Source organism: Hermetia illucens, chromosome 2 (genome assembly GCF_905115235.1).
Source record: "Hermetia illucens chromosome 2, iHerIll2.2.curated.20191125, whole genome shotgun sequence".
In the NCBI taxonomy this organism is placed as follows: Eukaryota; Metazoa; Arthropoda; class Insecta; order Diptera; family Stratiomyidae; genus Hermetia; species Hermetia illucens.
The window spans coordinates 69,451,502-69,464,966 of NC_051850.1; the positions used below are offsets into that span (position 1 = coordinate 69,451,502).

At 37.7% G+C, this 13,465-nt stretch overlaps 1 protein-coding gene across 1 annotated transcript in view; it reads left to right on the forward strand.

Annotated features, from left to right (window-relative positions):
* The window catches only part of LOC119650198, a 47,519-nt gene that overhangs the window by 17,050 nt on the left and 17,004 nt on the right, over positions 1-13,465 (forward strand). The window contains exons 2-3 of the mRNA XM_038052765.1: positions 4,884-5,965; positions 13,345-13,456. Coding sequence (XP_037908693.1) covers positions 5,079-5,965; positions 13,345-13,456 — 999 coding nt within the window. The 5' untranslated portion in view covers positions 4,884-5,078. The remainder of the gene's footprint in view (positions 1-4,883; positions 5,966-13,344; positions 13,457-13,465) is intronic.

Sequence of the window (13,465 nt, forward strand, 5' to 3'; positions counted from 1 at the left end):
ACCCCGCTTAACTGTTGTTTTAGCACGCCCGGCTAGGAATCCGCATCTTGGTTGCCTACTAGTGCCCCTAAAGGCTAGCTGCTGCTGAAAGAAATAATTATTTAAATCCTGTTCAAACGTTTTTCCTTAGGAAAACCCACTGAAATCAGAACATTGGATTCTATTATACCTAAGCTCTTTATTACATTACTTACACTTGTAACAATTCTTAATAGCAAACTAGCACGTGAAACCGTTAGCAAACTGCTTTTTATTCGACGCTGATGGATATTGTTTCCCCGGCATTCAAAACTTGCGCGTAAAATAAAGTGTTGCTAATGTCCAAAAGTTCAAGGGCAGCTGTACTTCAGTCAAAATCAAGAAGCGGTAGTCATGATGTACTTTGACTTGGCATATTGATTGCAATGTATTTGCAGCTCAAAGGCAACTTGCCCTTGAACATTAGGCCGCACAATCTTGCATGAAAGAATCGTTTAAACAGTCTCTACCGAATTAGGATATAGTAATCACTATAGAGTAACGTTCTGACTATTGTTAATTACATAACAGTTTGCGCTCCAACCTGGCTCATCGTGCATGTCACGCTACTGTAACATGGAACAGGCCGTATCAACGTTTGATTTGTTGTGAATTTCGTTTCCCTGTATACACTGCAAAATAAAACCTTATTAAAATCGATTCGCTGTCTGTCTGGCTGTCTGTCACACGCACTTTTCTCCAAAACGGCTAAACCAATCCAAACGAAATTTGGTGGACAGATGGGAACTATGAAATTCCACGCATACAGCGAGTGGAGTTTAAAGGGGGGCTCCCCATACATACAAAGGGGGGATTCAACAATTTTGTTCACCGGATATAGCCATGTAGGGTATCCAATGAAAGGATTCGATTAGTACTTTCCCAAACTATTTGTTTTGTCGTGAATTACAAAGTGCGCGAGTGAGGAGTCAAAATGTACGCACTTAAAGTGAGACAGGGCCGTTTTCGGAAACTACCCAACCTAAAAATCCGACGAAAATTAGTGTGGTGCGCTTAGATGAAATCTAGGCTTCAAAATATGTCCCATTCCGATATCTGAACTTACTAATAGTATATTTTTAAATTGATTCAAAAACTCCTCTTAAGTTCATCCTAGGAGTACTAAATTTCACCGACATAGAGGATTGTCTCGTGCATACACATGCCACATCTTATGGAAAGTTATAGCAGTTCAATTTCCTGCGAATTTACCGTATACTAAGCCATACAAATAAGATTCTGACGTCAACATAAACGAGAATAATTGAAATTCGAATGAAATGTTAAAATTCCATTCATGAAGAATCTAGCCCTTTGTTTGCAAAACAAAACCTTATGAAAATCGTTTCAATGTCTGTCTGTCCGTCCGTCCATCTGTCTGTCTGTCCGTCCGTTTCTCTGTCTGTCTGTCACATGCAGTTTTCTCGGAAACGGCTGTACCACTTGACACGAAATTTGGTGAGAAAGTGGGAACTGTGAGATTTAGGGGGGTCCCCATACATGTTAAAGGAGGGTGTAAAAATTTTTTCCACCGAATATGTGGTATATCAAATGAAAGGTCTCGATTAGTACTTTTCGACGCCGGTCTTAGTTTTGAGATTTGTTAGAAAGGCGGGGAGTGTAAGGGGTTGGAAAGTGATGATTTTTTAACGGACCTGAGTCTGAAAAAATTCATGAAGCCTCAAAATACCCTCCATATCGATATCTATCCAAATTAAGTTAATAATATTACATTACCATATTTTTGGGAAAAATGAGTAAAACTCCCCTTAAGTTTATCCTAGAGTTATGAAAGTTGGTAGTAGCATAAAACATAATATGAAGCATATTATCCCCAAGTTTGATCAAAATCATACTATTAGTAACAAAGTTACAGTAGCTCAAAGTTGTCTTTACAGTGTAAATTTGTAACCCGAAATACTAAATCTGACATGCTAAATGCACCTAACGGGCTACGTACAAATGGGATGGTTCTACTTTTAAATTTACTCACAGAAGAAGCAAACAAAACCGACTTGTTTGTATCTGTTGCAGGTTAAATTCTTCGCATTTGATAATAATATTAAACTCAGAAGCTGAAGCGTATGAGGTTGACTATTATCAATGCATGGCTTCCCATCAAATGATTAATTCAAATCGTTTTCTAAAAGCTAGAGGGCAATGGAATTTTTAACTATGTGACACGGAGCTGTCATGCACTCGTCGCTCCTCACATGTTCTTCCTTTTCTTCAGCCTTTGCCCCGTTCACAAGCGGGGTCGTTTCATCGTGATCGGTTTCGCCATTTTATTTTATCAAATATCTGATCTGGATGCAATTTCGAGGCTTTCAAATGCCCATTCAGCGTATTGTACCAATCTGTAAGTGAATTCTCGTGAATGCGAATTCCGTGACCATACCATAGAAGACGCCTTCCTCGGAATTTCTCCACGATCGCTGTAACCCCATATTGATCGCGGATATCCTCATTTCGGATGTAATCAAAACGTGTCACGTCACCAGTCCAATGCAACATATTCGTCTCCATTACCGCAAGACGCCATTCATTGTCTTTTATAGTCGGCCAACACTCAGCGGCAGGTGGACGACGTTGCGTAAATTTTAGATTTGAGACTTTCGTTGATACGTCGATCACAAAGAACACCAGTTGGGGAATGCCATTCCATTCAGGTCACATTAATGCGTAAAACAATTTCATTACGCAGTTCTCTATTGGCTGATGGCATTGACCCGAGATATTTAATTCGCTATGTTCTGGGCAGGTTACTGCAGCTGACAACACTGAGCAATTTAAATATCTCGAGTCAATACTATCAGAAACTGGAGAACTGCGGTATGCTCCTCACATAGGGAAACACAAAAATTTTATAACTGAAGCGTCAAGATTGCGGTTTCCCGACTTGTTTAGAATTTGTTGGTGGGTTGTGGCAATATTGGGCTTATCGATTTTTTATCTGTTCTATGTCTCCAATAAGATTCTCCACTCAATCCCTGCGAAACATAGTTGTAGGCTGGCATGTTGCTATCAACCTTTCCTTTGCCATGGAACCCACTGTCGCAGGATAGCTCCAGAGATACGCTTCGTAGAATAATGGAGGAAGAGTGCAAACTGCTTGGAAAGTAGTGGGGTAAGCTGAAGAACATTGCTTTATGTTAACCATATGTTAAATATCAAAGGGTTTGTAACGAATAATGTACTGTATCAAAACGGGATCGTATCTACGAGAACATTTTTCTCTTACATCCTGGTTAGTTCTCCTTGGGACTATTATGCTATTCTATGATGTTTTAGAAGGCGGTAAATTCAAATTGGAAGTATAAAAAAGCAATTTTTTCATCGTTTCTTCAATTATTTTTATACAAAAAGGTACTGTAAACAGAATGTCTTAAAAAACACGTCTTTGAATTGTTGATGATTTTGTGGAAATGCCTTATTTCATGATTGTCATGACAAGTGAGTATCGGTCAATCCATAATTATAAATTTTCATTGAAAAATGCGAAAATGGGGGATGGTTAACCAACCATTTTGAAAACAAATCGGGGAAAGCAGAAGCTAGACGCTTCAGGTATGAAAGGTTTTGTGTATTTCTTTTATATCAATTAACGGAGAGAGATATGTATGCGCTAATGAAGTTTGCGGGTAGTGTACAATAAGTGTTTACGTTAGTACCAGCGGAAAGTAACTTACTTCCATATATGTATGCTTTTGAGCGCAGGGTAAAGTAGAAACATGTGGAAATGCCTTAGATAGTATACGGTAATAAGCAGTTTGTTAACTTTGGATGGTCCCAATATTTATGGCTTTGATAAGTATATATATTTATTTAACTTGGAGTTTGGCAATATTGATGGAGTAAGAAAAAGTTGACTGACGCTTTCGTCCAGGGCAGGGACAACTCATCAGACGCTGTCCCACCTCTGCCCTGGGACTGCTCCCTCCACCGAATGTAACGAGAGATGGTAATCGCTCCATTTATATAATATCGCAAACACGTAGGCAGCATCTGATGAGTTGCCTCTGCCGTGTACGAGACCGTCAGTCATCTTTATCTTTCTTTTTTTGGAAAACTTGGGTGTTTAACCTAAAAAGAGGAGCCCGTGTACTACAAAAGAGGAAGTAAATTTTCTCCCAAGTAGTCCGGTCCATCACCAAGTGGGTGCGGACTCAGGATTTCCAGCATCCTCAGCAAAAATCAACACATGAAGGAGTATTTTCCATTCTTAGCTATGGGGAAATGGAAAAACGTGCATAGAGAATTGCTCACATAAAATGAACACAAAACCTTTCTATCCGAAGCGTCGAGTTTCCGGTATTCCGACTTGCTTAAAAGAGGCGTTAAATCCTCTTTGGCGGCATGTCGAAAATCTGGAAATGTAACTATCTGAACACCAACATCGAAAGTGTCATAACTGCCACTCGAAAGCTCCGACCCTTCGTCAAAACTTGCCTGTTTAGTTCCATTGAAGTATCCTAATACGACATACTATCTAACGCAGAACTTCGTTCGGATTGACACTTGGTAAGTCGGCAGAATTTTAAATATAAAAGAAACTGGAAGAAAGCTGCTAGGGAATAACTTGTATAATACACATTTCTCCCTCTTCTTATCTGTCACGTAACTCTTGAGAAAGCTGATGAACTGTCGAAAATAGCTAGCAAAGGTTATGCTTTGGTAAAAAATCAGATTCATTCTAATGTAATCGAATCAATTAAACGACTACTGACAATATTATGGCATAATTTTACCATTGCATTGGCATAGGACTCGTATATATTCTCCGAAAAGCTGTCATTTTGCATTATAGGCTTTGAATGAGTATTTTAATATTTACTAATTATCTTCTACTTTGTCTTTCTCCGCAGGCATATGTCGCAGCCGAATTTTCCCATACATAATGACTTTGATCTTAGTCATTCCCAAAATGACTGGAATGAGCTGAGGATCGGGAGAAATGTTAATTTTGAGAAATCTATGTTTTTGAAGTATGCTATCTATATTAAAAAAAATTTCCTATGTAATTGATGAGGAGTTCTCGGAGACGATAAATCATAGCAATCATGAATTCCGTATTTTCCGCTTTCAAAGCATCGAAAAATGAAAAATCGAAACCGTTAGCAGGGAATAAAAAGAGTTCTTCAATGAGCCAGGAAAGCAGTTATGAGAATTTAAGACACATTCGAGAAATAGGATCAAGTTCGAAAATGATGACATCTATTGTGAATGATGATGTTGAAGAGAATATGTTGAATAACCGCACCCATCCGCTTATGATTTCAAAACTGGTAAGCATGGGAGATGGTGCTTCAACAAAGGATGCTGGCACCTCCGATAAATTTTCTGATGCAAATAAAACGGCACCAACGAGAAAATCGACCATCGATGAAAAAACGGCACAACTAGGTTCACTTGCAGCAACACAGTCCCTCGTGATTATTGGGGATATGTCGCCCACATCTATGGATAGTGGAACAACAACTTTACAGCGTACCACTTATCATGATTTGAATGAACGTAATAATGAGATTGTACGAAGTACAACCCCGAGTCCGACAACCCGATGCGGAAGCAGTTGCAGCAGCATGAAAAAAACCAGTGGTCCAGTTGATTTGCATTCTAAATTAGAATCAAATGAAAATGAAACCGTTGAAAGAGGACCCTCTCCACTGACAAGCCCTCGCCCAGATCATGTAAGACCAATTATAGTTAATAATAATGGAAGTGCACATTCCAAGGAAGACATACAACCGACATCAGCTGGGTCGAGCTCAGCGGCGACAACACCGAAGACAACAAGGCATGCTAAACTCCGATTAAGTATCAGCAACTTTACGAATAATTCTTTGCCATCGATTCATGGACGTTCTGCACAATTAAACACAACACCTGGTGGAAAACAAAAGCAAAGGCTTTCGACTCATCAAAGGAATTTAAGTCTTGATTTCAGGTACGATGAAAATCCAAGTTTGTTCAAGCCTAGTTTTACTGATTACATAGAGTCACAACAGTGGAAGGTTACTGCCAGATTTACTGAACTTAATTTTCAGAACATAAAATTATGGCTATGGGAAAATTTATTTTAATATTAAAAAAATAATCTTGAATGATCAAAGAAAGAGACCTCTTTCCTGGAAAAAAAACACTAAACTTTATCCAATTTGGGGAATGGGTTTTATTAAAGCATGGTCAATTACGATGCATTATGGTTTTTGAGATATTGCAGAGGTAAACTTTAACATAAACAGCAGACCGTGCATTGGGAGAATGATAATTTACTGAGGAATGAAAGACCTGTCACGAAACTCGATTGGATGTCGAGATTTAAAAGCTCTACAATGTAGTGAACGCTGTGTTCAGTAAACATTTTCATTGACAGCATGAACGGCTTTTTAGGTTATTTCCAGATTTTGGTTATTCAGATTTCACTCAGGCACAGATCTTTCTTCTTCTTTCTTATGTGAGTTTTTGATTTGAATTGAAATTGTCAACAACATGCCTATGTCACAAATTAGAAGTCAACCAGCTTGAAAGCCCAAATGTTGATTCAGTAGGTAAAATTTTTATTTTAAATAGTGGAAAATAACGGAGACATTAAAACAAAATGTAGGAATTATTTTTTGGGTGGCGATGATAACATTCTAAATATGGAATGAAATATCATTTCTGGTTGTGTGCATATTGGAAAATTTGTTGGATGGAAGATTCAGCAAGCTTCATTATAAGGTCTGATTGCTAAATAAGGATTGCATTCTGGTCTAAGTTAATACTATATATGGGATTTTCCTGGAAAGCCCTCTTCAAGTTCATATTAAAAGTACATAACTTTACATCATTATAAATGATAACAAGGCATGGTACTGGAAAGTTTAGTGATTATAGGGCACGATGCTGTAAAGTTTGCTGAAAGTGCTACTCTTGTTGTAAAAATGTTGTCCAAACTTTCTTCTTTTTTTGCAGTCTTCCGTATAAATTTACTACCTACTCAATTGTTTAACAAATGACAATAAATATAAATTAGTCGGCAAACTATTAACTATGTTTTAGCAAAAAGTATTAACGATAAACTTTTTGCTAAAACATATGTGCGGTATGGCTTTTATTAACATTGAATCCGTATTTTCTTGCCTCTTTTTCTATATATGAAGTTTGTCGAAAGAGCATACCCATCTCGAAATAAAATAATATTAAATTCGCTGCCGTTGACTAGAAAAATTTAGAATCGGTGATGGAATATAGAGTGTTCGGCAATGAATGAATAAAAAAAAAATAAGCTCCAATGAATTTTCTATTTACTGTAACGCTAAAGCATAAAATCGCACTAAATCTGATTACATGTGAACTACTTATTATCAATATAAGTAAAGGTGAAGTAACGAGAAATTGAAGTTTGTGGCACTTTTAATAGTAGAGCACATGAACATTATATAGGAAAAAACAAATAGTGCGGTGCAAAAATGAATTAATGTTATGCGAAAATGGCAAACATTCCAATTAAAAGTTGTTTTTCGATTAACCAAAAAAAAATTATTTTATTGAACTACAATTCACTAGTATTAAACAAGTCGGAATACCGGAAACTGGCGCTCCGGTATAAAGGTTTTGTGTTCATTTTATATGAGAAACTTTCTACGCATATTTTTCCATTCGTATATAGCAAAAAACTCAAAATTCCTTCATATTTATTTTTTCAAACCACAAGAAATACGTACATATTACAGATGTAGATATTATGCTCATCACTGTGATTTTTTTCAGATTTTTCGGTTGAATAGGTTCTGAGAACGAGACTTGTTATACTTTTTGATGGTCATATTTTGAGCCCTCACTTCCCTACTTTTTACCCGCCATCAACTATGGAACCCGTTTACCAATCGAGCCCTTTCATTTGATATCCTACATGGCCATATTCTGTGAAACAAATTTTGCAAATTTTTTAAACTTAACTCAAAATGGCGCCGCTTTCTGTATGTAAAGGGAATAACAGAATAAATAAAGGGAATAACAGAATAAATCGGATGTGACAAACTGACGACTCAATTCTAATAAGGTTTTGTTTCACATAAAATCTTAACAAGTCGGGAAACCGGAAGCTTGACGCTTCAGGTATAAAAGGTTTTGTGTTTCCCTATGTTAGGAGCATAACGTAGTTCTCCATTGGCTTATAGCATTGACCCGAGATATTGAAATCGCTCAGTTCTGGGCAGCTTACTGCCATTGCCAGAACTGAGCGATTTAAATATCTTGGCGTTAATTACCAGATTTCCACGAGATTTAGCACGTATATTCGAAATATTGTCCTCTATGCTGGTACGAAATTCGGAAGTCCTAGGACGAATCTAAGGGGGGTTTTCCAGTAAATTTCTAAAAAGTAGTAATATATTATTAGCAAGTTTATTTGAGCAGATATCGGAATGGGACATATTTTGAGGCCTAGATTTCATCTAGGCGCACCACCCTGATTTTTTTCGGATTTTTGGGTTTTGTAGTTTCCGAAAATGAGTCCTGTCTCACTTCAAGTGCGTACATTTTGACTCCTTACTCACGCACTTTGCAATTTATGACAAAACTAATGCCAGTCTCGGAAAGTGCAAATTGAGACCTTTCATTTGATACCCTACACAACTATATCCGGTGAAAAAAAATTTTCAATCCCCTCTGTGCATGTATGGGGAGCCCCCCTTTAAACTCCACCTAAATTTATGCCACTCGCTGTATGCATGGGATTTCATAGTTCCGATCTATCCACCAAATTTCGTTCGGATCGGTTTAGCCGTTTTGGAGAAAAATGCGTGTGACAGACAGACAGACATTGAATCGATTTTAATAAGGTTTTGTTTTACACAAAACCTTAAAAATGAAATCCAAGTTAATAATTCTATAAACTAATGAAAAGTATCAGGCAGAAATTTCCTTAAACTTAGTATTTTGTCCAACATGTAATGACTGATCGAGATTGCGGTGGTCAGAAGATCATCCTGAAAGGCCGGAGACGACCAAGAGGGGAGAGAAAGATGGCGAAATTCACCCTGAAGGTCCGCCCACAAATATTGAAACTACAACGAAGCGCTCCGTTGACGCGTTCTTGCACGCTTCTGCACTAGCCAGGCTCCGGACTGTGGGGGGTCTTTAAGCACTTCAATCTCTCACGTATTATTATACTAAAATTCACGTGTCCTTTCTGGTGCGTGGGTTTTGCACCGGATCCTGAAATATATACACAAAGGAGTGTAAACAACACGTGAGTTAAAGGTAAAGTTTACTTCGGCATTTATATCACTGCTATTGTTGACAGAATTTTGGCGGATCGCTTGGCTAGCAAGATTACTGCGACAGAGGTTGGTAGCCTGATCTTTGTTGCGGTTGCTACGGTGATTCGTCTCCACAATCAACATCTTGGAGCCAATAACATAGACATGCTCAAGAGAATTTTACCGCCCGGGGTGTTTCGACTCAACGAAAGTGTCAGAAAGTTGAGAAGGGAAATTGGCCGGGTCATGCAAGCATATCTTGGGAATCCATTACCGATAGTGAACAGATATGTTGCGGACCACATTGGAAACTACCATCTCTCCAATGAATCAGAAACTTACGTTATGTTCCAATCGTATCGGCAAATATCAAAAGAGCTTCAAAACCAAAGAGGATTTTACACAGATCTCACCAACTCAGGTCGGAAAACTAACCTTGATCTGGATTATTCAGAAGACTGGGGAAGTGTTTGAAACGCAATTTAGAAGCAGCACGGCTCCCATACCTTATGTGTTCATGCGAGGCTCTCCCCGAAATGACCATATCTGACATCTCTGAAGCTGATATTGGAATAATCCTTGAAAAGGCAGGCATTTGGAAGACACTGAAGTTGACAAACTATTTTAATCATATGTTTGCCCATCCGAAAGCAGTTGCACAATTGTTCAACAAGGGGATAACTTATCTCATTCTCAAGGAGCAGGGTGCCTCTTGCCCTTCAAAATATCGATCCATCTATCGATGGTGAGAAAGTGTAGTCTGTGAACCCCTTTACATATGGCAAGGGGGGCTCCCAATACATGCAGAAGGGAGGTGTAAAATTTGTTTTCACAGAAAGGACCCGATTACTTACTAATGCTTTTCGGAACCGATCGTATTTCTTATATTGGATGAAACATAGGGGAATCAGGGCTCAAAATGTCTGCCCCAAAAATGAGAAATAGGTCTCGTCGTCAGAATCTTAAATTCATCCTAGAAGTACAAGATTTGGCGCGGGTACATAGGATTATATAAAGCATAACTTTGGGAAGTTTGAAGGAGGTCCAATTATTATTAACAAAGTTATTGGCGCCGAATCTTTCGCATTTTACGAAAATTTATTGTACTCTATGGGTGTACACGTCATACATCATCATCACTATGTAAAGTGAAGTTATATGAACGGCGGGGTCCATGGCGTTTAGTTTTATTTTTTAATTATTCCTAATTCTATTTTCTAGCTTCCGGTTTCCCGAGTTGTTTAATTTGTTCGAGTTGTGAGCTTGGCCAACTTGAAAAGTGAAGTTTCGTGAAAAGCGCGTCTGAAGTTTTTTGTGTATTTCCAATCAACAGAGGGGTTGCACCAAAATTCAAATAAAGGCATTTACATATTTTTCCCATCTTAAACCTTTGAATATGTCATTATGATGTTGGGCCTTCTTTTAGCAGAAAAATCAAACATGGGTTTTTTAAGAATTTTGCGTCACAGTCAAGTGCATTTTCTTCGTGAGTTTTTCTTTGAGAAACATCCCTTTAGCCAATTACGTACATCAGGTTAGGTCATGGCAGATAATAAATTGTCTCCTTTGAACTTGAAAAAGCAGAGAACGGGATCCCATATCGAATGTAACTTACGTCCAACAGAAATCGGCATATTGCTATTGCTAGGCATTGATATTGAATGCTCGAATAAACGGTTGACTAACGGCGTACTGTTGTACAAGACTGAAGCATTCCTCATTTCAATTAAGAATGCTTCGCTTCCGACAAAAAATTATAAATTGTATATCCTCTATGATTTTTCAATCGCCAAATGTAGGTTATACAACTGTGGAAAGGAAAGCATCCATCACATTACATCTGCGTGCGGATGTTGAGCAGTACCGAATACGCGTGCCGTCGCAATTCCCTTTGCAAGATTATCCATCAAAACCTTACGTTGATATATAACTTAGTGGCAAACTTTTATCCTGATTATACGTTCCGCAGAGAATCTTGGAAAATGGTTGGGTCAAACTAATGTGGGATCACATTATTGCTATCGACCACCATGTTAGTCACAATAGACCCGATCTAGTTCTGCTTATCAAGGAAGAACGAGCGTGCCTCATAATCGATCTAGCCGTATTAAAAAAACGGATCTACGAATATAAGAAAAAGAGACTACAAAAGATAACAGTAGTGTTAATCATAATTTCAGCGATGGCATCAGTCTTGCAAAATTTACATCAAATGCTGAAAACGCTCGACCTAAGAGCCGGACTACACATGGAGTTTCAAAAAGCTGGCATCCCTGCAACCTGAGCCATAGTCCGAAGAGGCCTGTTCGGTATCAGATTAGCTTGGTGGGCTCTACTTTAGATTTGCACCGCTTACGGTTTAACATCTATGACCATGAAATTGTCACTCAAGTTGGGAGAATGTGGCCATTCTGGAAGTCCGTAGTCAAGGAGGGAGTACACATTCCAGAAAGCCATCGCAAACCATTTTCAATAGCCAAATGTTTTGGTACCACTAGAAACTCAAAATTTGCAAATTGATGGCCTACAAATTTCTATCCTTTTTAGTAGGCTTTTATGATAAGCAGGAAATACTTTGAGTACGTCCTCGAATTCTGACTCATAGGGCAGAAATTTATCGAAAAATCTCCTTAAATCATCTTCGAGGTGTAAGATTTGAGTATAAATGATAATATAAGACGTAATATAGTTCTCGTAGCTTAAGTACTTAGGAAGAGAGTAAGTAGCTCTCGAAATACGTATTTACTAACTGTTAAAATATATTGTAGGAGAAAGCTACCTAGTTTTATTTTTATTAATAAGACGTAATATTGGAAAGTAGAAGATCACAATCTTACTAAAAAAAATTGTAGTAGGCTAAAGTACTCTTCTTCGTCGAATTTACTGCACCCTGCCTTGTAAATAGGTATCACAGTGAAGTGAACAGTACAAGTACTACGTTTGTAAGTAGTGTCTAATTCATATCACTAAGTGTTAATGTTTAGGATGATTTTTTTTCGTAAATAAATAATACAGTGGCAGAGATAAAAATGTTAACACTTAAAAAAAAATCAAATTTTCTGATATTTCTCCACCAAACGAAAATATTTTTGGTATTGAAATAAGTGAAAATATATAATAATTGTTGAAAACATGTTTTACATGTTGCTCCTAGGACAGAGGTGAGGCAGCGTCTGACGATTTGCCTCTGCCCTGGTAAGAAACCGTAAAGCCGTCATCGCTTGACATTTTCGTAAAGTTTGGGTGCAAGCCCTAAGCGAGGGGTCCGTGGACCAGGAAAGAGGGAGTAAGTTGCTCCCCATTTGGTCCGGTCCAGAATTAAGTTGATGCGGACTTAGGACCCCATCATTCTCAAACAAATATTTTTTTTCAGTTTTTTAGTCACTTGTATATGAATATGAATTACTCCAACCAGACATGTGTGTATGTAGGTATATAGTATATGCGTGCTAATGAACTATGCGGGTAGTGCCCAATTCAGATAGATATAAGAAGTAAATCGGAAATATGGGTACGATCAATATATATACGTGCATATATGTGTACATTATTCGGAAGCTATATAGGGATAGAAAAATGAGATTGAAATTTTTTACATAAGATGAACACAAAACCTTTATACCTGAAGCGCGAGCTTCCGGTATTTTATACCTGAAGCGCGAGCTTCCGGTATTCCCACGTTTGCTTGTTTGAATCAGCACATTAAAGTCTATATATTTTTATTCATATTTAATACGACATACTTGTTCAAATTTGCCTTTTATAGGGCGTTAAATGTCCTGATCATTTTTCTAAAAGGCCAGGGCCTTACGAGGCAGCAGATATTTCCGTTTTGTTACTCTGATATTTGTGTACTTGACTTCATTTAAAATAGAAAAGCACTCGGATTTCTGATGTGTCTGTATGTTTTACACTTTTGTCAGTTATTAACAAGATGTAATTTTAATTTTGTAATTATAATTTTCATTATGGCGTAAAATGTTGTAAAAACCAAAGGAAAGTAAATAACTTTTGAGAAATTATCTTCAGCTTTTCATGACAATTTGATTCAGCATAATTTACTTTTTGTACTTTTCAGATCGATGGGTATCCTCTTGCCGCCGATATCACAAGTAACAAACACGAGAATCAATTTGACTCAACATCATCGAAACCGTAGTTTAGACAGTGCTTTACAGAGAATACCAGAGGTAATTTAT